Source organism: Lampetra fluviatilis, chromosome 26 (assembly GCF_964198595.1).
Source record: "Lampetra fluviatilis chromosome 26, kcLamFluv1.1, whole genome shotgun sequence".
In the NCBI taxonomy this organism is placed as follows: domain Eukaryota; kingdom Metazoa; phylum Chordata; class Hyperoartia; order Petromyzontiformes; family Petromyzontidae; genus Lampetra; species Lampetra fluviatilis.
In genome coordinates this window covers 544,677-559,044 of record NC_136300.1, presented here as the reverse complement: position 1 = coordinate 559,044, position 14,368 = coordinate 544,677, and the positions used below count along the sequence as shown (strand labels likewise).

The following is a 14,368-nucleotide window of genomic DNA, read 5'->3' as shown; positions in this document are numbered from 1 at the left end:
GAGTGATATCGGAAGCAATGATGTGCCCCTCGTCCGCTCATCCACACTCACCAGCGTGGTGAAGTATGGTCAACCACACTCACCAGCGTGGTGAAGTATGGTCAACCACACTCACCAGCGTGGTGAAGTATGGTCAACCACACTCACCAGCGTGGTGAAGTATGGTCAACCACACTCACCAGCGTGATGAAGTATGGTCAACCACACTCACCAGCGTGGTGAAGTATGGTCAACCACACTCACCAGCGTGGTGAAGTATGGTCAACCAACGCCCATGACCGACAAGGCGTTGGGGAGGCCTTCGTCCAGCCGTGGATTGAAAAACAAAAGTTATAATTAATTCTACTTGGCAATTTGTACATCTAAACCAAGTATTTCCTTGCATGTATTGCAACGCTTAATGTAATATTTTATTTTATAGGATTGGTAATTAGAAAATGAAGTGACATCTTGTTTTTGAGGTATATAATACAAACTTGTCTACAAATGCGCAATTCGCCTAACCCGTCCGGAGTCAAAATACTGACAAAGACCACGAGAGGGCGACAAGACATCGCCACACGCTCTCCGTCCAGGTGGCCTGTAGGGTGTCACAGCGCACTCGTGTCACGTCATGTGTCTCTAGTGACTCTAGTCCCTAACTTCGTGCATAGCGCACTGCGATCCCTGGATGAATTTCGCCGTATAAATGTAAACTATTATAAATTAGTTCACACCGTAATAGAAATCCATGTCCCCCTTTGAAAAATATACTCAATTGGGTTCTTACTAAATACCTGGGCGGTGGTGAACACCTCTAAGCCAGCAGCGAGGCTTTGGTGGACCAGCACACAATTGTTGTCCAACTCCCTTCCCATGGACGTCGAGGAGGTGCCAATAACCCTGGCTCGCTAGAAGACCTATTTCGTCTGTATGGGATAGGGTGTTTCACCCTCGCATGCGTGCGGATTCTCCGGGTCCTCCGGTTTCCACTCTCGTGTAAACACTAATTGATTGGCCGATACTAGATTTGAAGTTTTCGTGACTGCAAGGATCCATACTCTTTGGTTCTTTCGGTAAAGTCACGTAGGTGAAAATAAAAATCATAAAAATAATTTTTTTTAAAGGAAGCAACACAAGCCTCCGTCATCAGGTAGGACAGCCACAGCAAGAACATATTTAAACTATTATAAAAAATATATATATATTGCTGTGGCTCTCCTACCTGATGACGGAGGCTTGTGTTGCTTCCGAAACGTCGTGATTCAATTTAGTTATTTTCATTTTTTCACCTACGTGACTTTACCGAAAGAACCAACGAGTATGATTGGCCGATATATAGAGGACCGCAGAGCGCTGTGGGAATTTCGCGCCTGCTCACCGCCTGGATGCTGCTGCCTTTCCTGCTCATCTCCTCACAACATTCTATACGAGAGTGAGCAAATACTTTGCGCATAATGAGTTGTAATTATATAATTATAGAATATTACATACACGTACAGAATTTGTAAGAAAATATTCATTACTGGTGTTTCATAGTTACATGCTGGAGTCAAATTATATAAACAGAAATATTAAACCCACCATTCTAACTTACCTTCGATTAGCACGGTTGGCTACGTACAGTGCGAAAGTCAACATTCGAACATAACGTGATGGGTGGTGGGTTTGTGCAACTTGAATCCCACTGACAACGCAGACAATTTCACGTAAACTTATAAACAGTAACAGTTGTAAATTAATATCACGACCTGGAACATATTACGTGAGAACTTAAGCCCTGATTAACTTAGGTTGCAAAAAAAAGAGATGTTTCACAATTATTGGACTGTCAGATTTGTTATGGATCTTTGTTTTCATGGTCGATGCGAGAGGCACGTGGTTTGTGGGTGACGATGGTGGCCAGATAACGAGCTGTTTGAATCTCATACTTTTGCTCTTCGCACGCAAACAGTGGAATGCATGACTCGTATATGTTCTACATATCAGGATTTCACTGACATCGCCTTGTTTGTTAGAACAAAACATGATTTCGCCGTGACTGTGTCCCTCGTTGCTCCCTCCAGCCAGCCATCCGGCAACACTTTTGTCGAATATCGTCCGATATGATAACATACCCCGCACGTTTGCCGATCTCTGAAGTCCATCGACAAAGCAGCATCTTGTCTTATCTAGATTTCAAGGCGCTTTACAGCACTTATACAATTGCACATACGATGAGCTTGGCTTATTGAAAGTGGTGGTGTAGTTTTAGTGACACAGCAGGGAGCGTTGAGGAGGGGTTGGGATAGGCCTCGTCGTAGCTGGGGGAGGCGACGGAAAGCTGAGGGAGGGCGGAAAAGTGACGAGGCATTGCATTGAAGAACGCTGTTCTTGTTGTTGAAGAACAGCCCGTGGGCCACTGCCTTTAGTGCGGCCCCTGACGATACACAAATGTGAAAACACCCCATCATGCTGTCAATCCCGACGATTTTAAATTTGTGGCGGCCCTCACACTGATGATGTGCCCCCCCACTTCTGAACGCGAGTGAAGAACACTGAGCACGAGTGAAGAACACTGAACACGAGTGAAGAACACCGAACACGAGTGAAGAACACTGCTTTGGGAGGACAGAGGGTCGGCCAGGGGTAGGAGCCAGGCGGGGAAGGATGCCACTGCGATCTAAACTAAACAAAAATATATTTTAATTTTACCGGGAAAGGCCCACTGAGCTATATCGCTCTTTTTCAGAACCGACCTGGCCATAAATGATAGCCCAATGAAATTGCTTATCACGTGGAAATGTATCACAGCCAAATACTCTGAAAGCGTGTTTCTAAATGTGGAGATAAAATTCCACGTGACCACGGGAAGACAGAGAGACCGCAAACTCCAAATATACAGCAGCAGCAGGCGTCAGGGTCTGGATCGAACCCACGACCCCTGTACACCTGGCGAGGTAGTCAACATCTCCTGGCCACCGCGGTGCTGCGTGCAGCGCAGCAGAGTCCCGACTCGAAGCTTCCCTCCGACTGGAGTCATCATCTTCCTCTTCGCCACCACCACCAACATTATTTTACGTGTTGTAGAATGCTGTTTGGTGATAGTTATTTTATGGCTGTGTTGCACAAACACAGATAACACAAACTAAACGCATTTTTTAAAAGCACTTTCAGGTATTAAAATGAGAAACCAAATATAACAGGCGACGTTTCGGGCAACGGCCCTTCATAGCACATACAACAATAATCAACATCATCTGGAGAATTGGCCACGCTTTGAGAGCAGGGCGAGTGTGAAGTGGGGATGGGAGGGAAAGAATTCGTGGGCACGACAACACTATCTGAACCGGCCCTGGGCATCCCCCTCGGTCGACTCAGCCTCAAACGAGTACCGAGTGCGACGTGTAAACAAAAACCCCCCACTCGGGAAACAAACACCGGCCGGGCGTGGTGCTGGCCACCAACCCAACTCGTTTGCCGTGTCGGCCTTCGTCGCAGGTGCCACCCAAGGTGCTCGCTAACAGCACTCGCCCCTGAGGTCAGCCGAGGTCACGCGGGGGATGTTCGCCCCGCCCCCAGGCAGGGCGGCGCCTCCTGCCGCCAAGCGCGCACTGCACTTAAGTCGCCGCCCGAGACGCGTTGTGCAGCCCCCTGCCCTGCCTGCCTGCCCTGCCTGCCCTGCCTGTTCGTGTCACCTCTGTGGAAGGAGCCAGCAACAAGATGAGCGGTGAGTGCGCGCTGTGCGTGCTGCACTGCTGATGCGTACACGCCACAGCAGTCGGTACAGTCGTAGTCTGTAAGTTGTATGGTCACTGTCTTTGTTTGCCCTCGTTTACAAGTTGGGAGGCCCGTGCTCATTTTTAAAAATAGGCATGTTCAGCAGCTACGCGTGTGTGTGTACAGTGCGGAGTGGCTCTGCGGCATGTAGGCAGCAGCAGCGAGAGAGAGAGGGCCGTGTACGAATGAACGCCGTCGTGTGGCAGCGAAACGTGGAGTGAACGCGGCCCCCGCCTTCACCAAACCCTCATTGCGCCCTGAGCTGCTCTCTCTTCTTCTCCGCTCGCCACCAAAGTCGAATGCCTCCCAGTGAGCGAGCGCATCGTCGGCGGCGCTCGGCTGCTCCAAGACTTTGCGCGCAGTGCGGAGGCTTTCCTCGAGCCGTGTGGGCGAAGCGGGAGGAGGGAGGGATGGGTGGAGGTGTTGCGTCGTCTGCCTCTCGCTCCCACCTCAACGTCGTCCGCCCCGCCGCGATTGCTCCTGGACAGAGTTGTTCACTCGCCTCGACGCACATGCTCATCTCGGCACCATCGTGATCAAAGTCGCCACATCTCCCAACAAAAACTCTCATTCGTCAATAGGTGACGTTTCGAGCAATGGCCCTTCATAGCACATGAAGTGCCATTGCCCAATACACCTATTGTTTATATTTTATTCCTGTTTTTGCAGCTGACGAATTTTGTTGTGCTTTGATTTGTGCTCTGCAGCCAACGCAGTTTCACGATGAAGTATTTTTTAAAAAAACCTCAGGGCTGCATGACCGGTAGCAGACCTTGAGCATACAAGGAAGGAGAGTAACACGCGAACTCTTGCTCACATTCCTCAATTGTTTTCATTCTTGCGTGCAATTATACAATACCAGGGGCGGTTTCTTCATTAGGGCGATTGGGCGACGCACCACCAATGTCATTCAACCACAGAGTCACGCTAGCCGTCACTGTGCCTCTGGATATAGTCCAATCAGCGTCATGTCACGTTCTGTGGAGTACCGCCTCTTTTTGGGCGATTTCACTCCGGCTGAGAATCGCCCCGAGTGGCCCCATAGACTTACATTCAAAGATGTTTTTTTTCGAACGGGGGCGCTGCAATGCATTCTCTATGGCTTCCGGGAGGGCTCGCCCTAACGTGCTTACGTCATCATACGTGCTAACGTCATCATACGTAAGCACGTTTCATCCAACAATATAATTTATCGCCACCTAGTGGAATCTTTAATAAATAAACATTAATATTAAAGAAGTGAAGTTGCCTTTACATGCTTCAGCTGTTAATTTATTCATTGCATGGGTGGACCTTATCAATCATCCAGACATTTGCCCCCCCTGAGAGATTTTGCAGGAGCCGCCACTGTACAATACTGTATGCAATGGATAAATGTACGCGTCTTTAGAACGGCCAACAAACTTGGGAACGTTTCGCGTGAAGGATTTTTCATTCTCTTCATCCTTATCATCACAACCATTACAGTCGGAGTCATACCAATCCCTCTTCAGGTGCGAAGGGGTTATGGTCCAATCTGAAAGGGGTTGGTATGATACAATATTTACTTTTGACACCCCAGTTGCGAAGTGCAATCTCAATGTATTGAACCAGTTAACTGATAACTGCATCTTTATAGGAGAAGTTTTCACTGCAGAGCAACAAATACTTTAATTGGGAAAATATGAGTTAAAACCGGTTTTTTGTTCGGTTTGGCTGACTACAGCGTTGATTTAATGAAAGTTTTTGTCCATCGTTCTACTTACAATTAAAACATCAATATGCAAGAAGCTAAAAATCATGCGCGAAATCCCATTTTATTTTGCATCGCCAGTTTGTTTTGAGAGGTCGTGACCTAACCTGGGGAGTTGGCAATAGACTTTCTATTAAGAATTAACATTTTTCCAACGATTGCCACACTTGAACACGTAGGCTTTCGCGATCAATATCCATAAGAGGTTTTTTTGGATTGCCACACTTTCGTCTGCATATCGCCAAACAATGGATATTGAACAAATGCCGGAGTGTGTGCAATAGAGCATAATTGGACAAGGCCGTTGTTAGAATGATGCAATTCCCATGCAACATCCAACCATTGCAATGATGGAGAGTCAACCAACTTTGGACATCGCCCACAGCTGTGCAATTGCACTGAAGGTGTGATCAACACTACACACAATCTCCCGCCCTTGGCAAAGAAATTCGGTGTTGCTGTTAGCTCAGTCCGCAGGCCAATCTTACCTGGAGACCCAGTGATTTTTTTATCTTTTCAGCGTTTCCTTAATTTATATAGCTTGCGGTATTAACAATCTTAAACTTTTGAAGACATCACTTTTTTTCAGTTGACAAAAAAATATTATTTCTACATGTTGCGTTTTAAAGGGGCTTGAGAGGACATGTAAAATAAGATATACTGTATAGCTTTTAATCACAACGATACAAGTGTGTAAACACGAGATGTATATGGTCACCGTTTCTTTGTGGTGTCGAGGTGTATGCAAGGGTTCATTGATTCTTTCTACACCAATTCATAATTTAGAATGAATGAGTCCAATTAACGTTTCTCACCAAATTCCACAGCCATACACTTGAGCAAACCTTCCTGAATCTACATCAGAACATTTTTAAAACAATGTGGAAGCTTCCCGAATCCCCCACCTCTCACCAACCAGCAGTATAAATCGGCACGCCGCAGTTCGTTGATTAGCAGGTCGCGTGTGGTGGGGTAAAGTATGGGTGGTGCCTACTCCCACCTCTTCTAAGACGTCTGGCCAGTATGGGAATGAGCAAAAATACCCCCTGGCGAAACTCGAGTTCCCACTACTGGAGGCCCTTTCACCATCAGTGGTGTGAGTGAGAATATTTTAGGGCTAGACTTTCATCTGTGAAGGTAAAGTTACATCTAAACATAACCTTTTTTACCTGCTGTTCATGTCAATTGATGAAATGCATGCCATACGTGCGTGCTCTCCTTGGTGCCCAGGTGCCGGAAAACGTGTGCTGATCGTGTTCGCTCACCAGGAGCCCCTGCGCTCCTTCAACGGGGCCCTCAAGGAGGCTGCCGTGCAGGCCTTGAGCAAGCAGGGTTGCCAGGTGGAGGTGTCCGACCTGTACGCTTCGACCTTCAACCCGGTGGCAACACGGGCCGACATCCTAGGTGCGTGTGACCCTTGCCACTTTTGAGGTTTGCTGACTCGCGGTCCCGAACAGAACAGCGGTGTAGCATGCACACCCATCATGTCTCGTGCAACTGGTGTGAGAGGGGCTTCATTTCTCACCGATTGTTTCCCAGGTCGTTGAGTAGCCTGGAGACTAGGCACCTGACTAGTATCCACAGCCATAACTAGTAGTATACTGGATGTGGTGTGCTGGTGGCGAGAATATTTGCTGGGTCACCAACACAGACGTAACCCGGCTGAGGTTATGCCCTGCGTATAAGATTCGCGCACATTCCAAATGTATCTCACACATTCCGCAGACTCCCCCTAATTAGCATAAGAATTGAACGTAGACTCAACTTGGCAACTCATTCTACACACCAGGGGTTCCGTGCCGCCACAACCTCACATCACACCAATTTCACCCTAATCTCCCAACTTGAGTGATCCACGGACATGTGGCCAGTGCAGCATAAAACATGGTTGTAAATGTGGTCTGTTCTTCATAGAACACATTTAATTGAAATTAAACTCGCTTAGATTACGGAATTCTAAAGTTGTTTTTACTTCTTGAAACGCTCTCCTATACAAGTGCGAACAAGTGTGGGTGTTGCCATTGTATGGGCTGATTTTTTATTCTACAAAGCATTTGCCGATGCAAACTTATGCATTCGGGTGTGATCAGGTTTTTTCTTATCAGCCCGAATGTTTTTAGTTTCCTCTTATGGGCATCTACGTTGTCCACGGGTTGCAAAATACTGTACTGATGCCAAGGGAATGAGTAGTATCGGCTAATTGGAAACTCGTGACGGGATTACACAGTCTCATGAGTGGTTACAGTCCCATGAGTGGCGTGAGTACGCATGCCAAGTTTCCAAATCACCTGGCAGCAACAGGTGCTGTTAAACTTGGCAGCAAAAGTGCTGTCTCATGCTACGGAGATGCCCTCTGTGAATTGTGGAGTTGTCATTTCACTGAGGATTAGGGTTACTTGGGTGTATAATGGTTTTACTGATGCATTCTTTGAACGTAAATAAACCCTTTGGATATCAATTATTCATTCATTTCGACTCTTTTTCCATACCATGCGACAGTTGGATAATAAGACAAGCTTGCTGCATTGACAGATTGCCCTGCGTCTTTACGCATGAATCCCCACGTAGGATGCAGGCAGATGGTAGAGTTACCGCCAGTACGGCTTTTTCCCCAGTCTGACCTCTTCTACTCAGATTGCTGTCCTGTGGAATCTGTAAGCCTCTCCTGGGAAATTAAAAGTTACTCAAGTCCCTCTTTTACATGCCTTTCTCCCCTCTTCTGGTATTGTGATGATATTATTATGCTCATGATATATCCTAGGTTTTTTGTACCTCCCGAGGTGGCAGCCTTAGCAGGGGGGGATGCGTCCTGAGCAAAATTTAATATTTCACTTAAAGTTTGATGGACCGCTGCTAGGCTGGCTTTGAGTAGGGATCATCAGCGCAAGGCAATACCACTCAAGTACTAGATACACCTTTGCATGTTAATTGTATATTATGAGCACTATTCAAAACACTTTTTTTCACATCACCGCACACACGCTGTAGTGTCGCGAGGAAAAAACAAGACGATGGATGTGGCATGCCAAAATAATTCTCGGAACAGCATTTCCAGGCCTGTTACTGGCTGAAATGAAGCACGGATTCTGAGTGGTTGCTGTCTCCATGAATGCGGCAGGGGATCTGAAGAGCACCGAGAGTTTTCGATACGGAGAAGAGACTGCAGCAGCCTGGGAGAAGGGAAAACTCAGCCAAGACATCGTGAACGAGCAGAAGAAGGTGCAGGATGCGGACCTCGTCATTTTCCAGGTGCTTGCTCATATTGGTGGTGCCCAGGGCACGCATGGAAGTTGGTGTTCTCCGATCATCTTCGTCCTAAACTGGCCAATCGCGCTTGACGCAAAACAAAACCTTCCTCTCCTGCCACTGCTATTCTGTATCTGAGCACCGCTTGAGGTTACACAAATGCTACCTAAATCCGTGTTGAAATCACCATAATGATTGTGGCATGCTCGGCGCACTTTGAAAGTCTCTAAATTACAGACAATTTAACTTGTTCAGTTTGTGAGCAACTATTGAGGTCCAATTTCCAATACAGATGCATAGAAGCCCATATACACCGACTTGCATTGACACTCAACACTCCGACTAGCACGGTTGGCTACATACGGTGCAAAAGAGGTTCAACATGCATACATGAACACTTATATGCACATCATAAGCTGCTCGCATTATGCATTTTGACACAGCCCCCTGCAGGATGTTGATCTTTCACCGCATCTCCTCTTATTATTGGCAGTTCCTATTGTTCCAAATCTTTGTCTACCGTCTTTTCCCATCTTGTCTTGGGTCTTCCTATTTTGCATCTTCAGTGTGTCAGTTTTGTTGCATAAGTTTCATGCTAACCTCCTCTGTGGTGTCCACACTTAGTCGATGTCCAAGCCTTGTAGTCTCTTATTGATAATAAGCCTGCCTCTTGTCCTGATATCCACACAGATGCACCTATACACACATGAACACCCATATCCAGTACGCAACAAAACAAATTTACCCATGCAACCTACATAGACTTTTAGGGCGAGTGCTGTTCGCAAGCACCTATTAAGGCAGGCACGGCACACGAGGGAGTGGTGTGGTTCAGATATTCGTCATTGGTGTTGGCCATGAGCTGGAATCGAACTCGGGTCACTGGGTTCGTATCGCCAGCACACCAACCGCTACATTACCATTTCCCACAGATATATACAAGCATTCACAGACACATTGACTCCCATATACACAAATGCATGGAAACACATGGTGCTATGCAGAAATGTACTGCCTCATATTCATGATAATTAGTGGCATTTTGCCTGCGCACACATTTTATTCAATCTGTGTGGTATTTAAAATGCAGTAAATACTCCAATGGAATAGAACAAAAGAAGATGACAGAGCACACCCATGCAGTCGTTTACTTTCCTGTGTGTGTACGTGTTCATCACATCAGTAATTAGCCTATGAAATAATTAACAAATTCACTTGTTCCAAGTGGCTTCAAGAATGAGTTTTATCTCGTGCCAAATTATTGCGAAATGTCCCATTTCCAGGGATAAGAGTATTTCTGAGTTTCTGATGTGTGTATAATTAAGGATGCAACAGAGTAACTCCTTCACAATTTGCCACAAGTTTGTTAACTCTACGGTGTAAGTACAATCTACAGACATAGGAATCTATAGTGGCATCAAAAATAATTAAGTGCACGAGCAAGTCGTAAACGAGTCTTAGACACACAATTCCATATGTGTGCAGTGGCATAGCGCTGGCTGTTGGCGGAAAAGGGTAACTGCGCTGGAAGGGAGTACCCATGTCAGCAGGCCACGATAGACACGAGAGGGGGGATATCGAGGGGGGAAAGGTCACAGAGGGTGCCCATCGGGAAGCCTCAGGAGCCCGCTAGTAGGTTCTAGAGAGAAGGGGGCGTGTCCTGGGCGGAGCGAGGCCACGCTGACAGTACAAGAGGGACCCCTCTGAGGGACCTCGTGGCTGTTGCTGGAAGTGGGATCCCCGTCGTGCTGTTCAAGATCGTCGTCGTTACCATCTCGTCGTCGCTGCCGTCTTCACTCGACATTGCGCTGATAGTTGTTGGCAGTCTCCGTTCAGCGCCGTTAGTGTTAGTCGATTAGTGTTGTGTATAGGCTAGCAACGGTAATAGTGTGTACCCACGTAGGGTGTGTATTATCCCGATGGTGTTCGTTCAATAAAATAAGCGCCTCCAAGTCTTACTGTCTCCGATTTAGTCGCTACATGTGCATCATGGGCATAAGAAACAAAGATGAATTGCGAATAGTTTAACCCAGTATTGTATTGAGACCTGCGTGTGTGTCTACCCTGTGGTGTGCAGTTTCCCTTGTACTGGTTCAGCATGCCTGCCATCATGAAGGGCTGGATGGATCGGGTCCTCACCCGCGGCTTCGCTTATGGGTTCCCACAGTTTTATGAGAGCGGCCCTTTCACCGTACGTGTGCACACATTGTTCTTATTATCTTGATTGATGATCTAGATCAGTGGTTCTTAACTTTACTGCAGCCTGCACCCATTTGGTTCTCAGAAAGGGCATCTCACACCCCCAGGGAGTGCATGCACCCCAGGTTAAGAACCACTGATCTTGATGATATTAGCGTGCGTGATGGGATCTTCTTTCCATGTCTCTCTTGTGTTGGCTTTTTTCGACGTTGCAGAAAAAGAAGGCTCTGATCTCCATCACCACGGGCGGGATGGAGTCAATGTATGGACCTACAGGTGTCAACGGTGACATCAATGTCATCCTGTGGCCCATGCAAGTAAGATAAATACCTGCAAATGTGACAATTGTAAATGGAATGAATGGTTGATTGTGATTGTTTGCTAGAGATACACATATGGATGGCTGACAATTAAAATATGAAACAATATGTTATGATCAATTAATTCAAATCATTGGTTTCATCAGCATGATACTATCAATAGATGTATTGAAAGACGTTTGTAATGACACTTTAAATTATGAGAACGAGACGTAGCACAAGGGCATGCATAGCCACTGTAGACATTAGGTTTGGTGGGGACCCAGGGCCATTATTATTTTGAGGAGGCCCCTTTTCATATTCCGTTAATTCCCTTTACCGTTTCACCATCATCCACACCTGATACCAAATACTCCAATCTTATTTATCTTTGTTTGAATTGTTTTTTCAATTATATGTGCATTATGAAATTGAATAAAATATTAAAATCTGGGTAATATGGCTTTAATGACCAAATTACTTACCAGATGTATCAAATATTTACATTATTGTGTTTCATCGGTTATAGAACAGTAAATCTTGACTTAAAGCTTTCGTGACTACAGAAATTAATATTCTTGGGTCTTTCGGTAAAGTCACGTAGATAGGTTCAAAGAAAATTAAAATAACAGAAAACTACGACGTTTCGATTGCTTGCCTTGCGATCGAAACGTCGTAGTTTTCTGTTATTTTTGATAATTTTCTTTGAACCTATCTACGTGACTTTGCCGAAAGACCCAAGAATATAAAACGGTAGTTAATGTTGGGTGGGGGAGCTTTTAAGCCCCTGCGTTAATCTAGCCATGGCACCTCTGAGTCTAGTCTAAGACGGACACTCGGATATGAGACAGGTCTGTACGATCCCTAATATATTCTTCTGTACCGCTTTGTTTTGCAGCAAGGGATGCTGCACTTCTGTGGCTTCCAAGTGCTGGCCCCACAGATCTCGTGGAGCCCTTCGTTCATGCCAGAGGAGGGTCGCAAGGGCCTGGTCGCCATGTGGGAGCAGCGACTGGCATCCGTGTGGCAGGAGAAGACGCTTAAATTTGCACCTCTTGAGCTTTTTGACCCCAAAAAAGGTTTCGTGCTCAATGATGACACCGTGAAGAATCTCTCCACCAAACCCCAGGGTCTCACCGTGGGCCAACATGCCGGCAAGCCTCTGCCCCCCAACAACCAGACCAAGGCCAACGATGCCTCTGCTGAATAAGCAACCGCTGCTTGAAATGAGCAATCTGGTTGCTGGCATTTCACATGCACAACATGTTCATTTTTTACAATTGATTTATTGAAAGATGTTTAACATTTTGAATATAACTTGAGAATCTGGCCAGTTTTTACATAAAACATAAACTCGATCTTAAAGGTATCAATTTGTGTGATCTGTTATCCTTTAAAAGGTGTGTTCTTTAAAATTACATGTTCCAATGACAAGGCCTAATTGATTACATAGGACCTTCCACCACCAAATTATTCAGAGGTGGAAATCGTTTTACTGACTATGCAGAGGTGATCAGGCAGTGGGACGTCGATGAAGATGTCATGTTTGCGCTCGCACAATTAGTTAATGTTTCTGTCTTTAACCCAGAATGGCCATTATCACAGTATATTCAGCATGTAAGACATTGGAAATGTATTCTGTGCATATTTAATAGATGTTGATTGATCATACTAAAACCTCATGTTGAAATGACACATTAATATCGTGCATATGGGTATTTATAGAATAAAAACTGGCTAAAATAGTTTATATGTATCCGATTATAAAATTGTGACTGATATATGAAAGGGTTTGTGAACTGGATGTGTTCACTAGTCTTAACTACATCCGTGCTCATTCGAAATAAATCTTGCAACATGAATACCTGAAACATGTGACCAGAGTCTTCACAATTTTAACTATAAGATGCTCAAAATAATTCATTAACCAACACAATTGAGAGCAACAGAATCCACTGCACCAGTTGGTACTAAGGGAAGCGGTGCAAGAGCTGAAGTGATGGCGAGGCGAAGTCAAAGTATTTGGAGGCCACCGATGGACGAGAACGAGGTAGAGCAAGAAAATGGCGGAAGGCCTTTGGCGAATTTTTGGGACGTTAGGAGCCGACAACACAGATGTCAGTTTTAACCTTCATGGTTTTAATTTACGGTGAGTTACTGTGCTGTATATTCACTTTCAAGATGTTTACTTCCGTATTGCGTTTAGCTTGATTTAAGTTGGGGTTGTTTGTTCCAAAATATTTAAAGTATCACTTAAAGTTGCAGTTAGAAATTGGCCATTAAAACGCAATTATCACGCTATGGTAATTGCCATTACCGTGCCATGGTACACGTGTTTGATTATGTGACAGACTCGGGTAGTCTGTGTACTGTCTTTCTTTTAAACTCGACACACGGGTGGGGAACATTTCTTTCCGATGTTTGCATGGAACAAATACCTTTCGCAGTCTCGCATTAACGTGCACACCGCGGGTCCCTCGTGTCCCTGCAAGATGCCCTTGCAGTTACAGAAGTATGAATGAAAGCGTGTACCAAATCAGAATCGGAATATTTGTACTGGAGGAATCCTATGAGCTATAAAGCTCTTTTTCAGATGTCCAGTAGGGGTGGGTCAGAATGTTACACCAACGAACAATACAAAAACACGAGTACAAAGTACAAGAAAAGTAATCGAATCAATAAACACATTCCTGCGGAGGGAGCTGGTAGGAACGTTGGGTTGCTCGGTCAATGGCCAGGGTCAACGGCGGCGTGGTGTATTCCGCAAATATGCCCGACTTGAGGGCGGGCACAAGCTGGCGTGAGTAGGTTAAACGTTGAGTTTTATAAGGGCACCACGGGGAGACCAGCCCCTCACCACCCAGCCCCACCCCTACAAAAAACATAACTCTGATAATGTATGCATTGTCCTTGAAATTGATTGGTCCACACCCGAGACAGCTTTCCTTAGAGCCTAGTCTCATTCCGACTGCAGGTATTGTGGTCAATGCAAACATGACTCCTTGTAAAAAAAAAGTGTCAGTTTTGTTGCCAGATAAAAGGGTAAAAAAACAATAATCGGATTATTTCATACACAAGTAAACAGAGGTGTGGACTCGAGTCATGTGACTTGGACTCGAGTCAGACTCGAGTCATGAATTTGATGACTTGCGAC

The 14,368-nt window shown here is 45.6% G+C and overlaps 1 protein-coding gene across 1 annotated transcript; it reads left to right on the top strand.

The window, feature by feature from the left end:
- Positions 1-3,544: 3,544 nt before the first annotated feature.
- Positions 3,545-13,085, top strand: LOC144942159 (ribosyldihydronicotinamide dehydrogenase [quinone]-like). The gene is made up of 6 exons (XM_078868918.1): positions 3,545-3,688; positions 6,701-6,874; positions 8,589-8,719; positions 10,794-10,907; positions 11,131-11,232; positions 12,113-13,085. Exons 1-6 carry the CDS (start codon positions 3,682-3,684, stop codon positions 12,422-12,424), a joined length of 840 nt encoding a protein of 279 aa, XP_078725044.1. The 5' UTR covers positions 3,545-3,681; the 3' UTR covers positions 12,425-13,085.
- Positions 13,086-14,368: the final 1,283 nt, after the last annotated feature.

Excerpts from the sequence above, each read along its gene's own strand:
- LOC144942159 (XM_078868918.1), top strand. Across the intron at positions 6,875-8,588 it reads AACACGGGCCGACATCCTAG|GGGATCTGAAGAGCACCGAG; the intron begins GTGCGTGTGACC and ends TGAATGCGGCAG. Across the intron at positions 8,720-10,793 it reads CGGACCTCGTCATTTTCCAG|TTTCCCTTGTACTGGTTCAG; the intron begins GTGCTTGCTCAT and ends TGTGGTGTGCAG.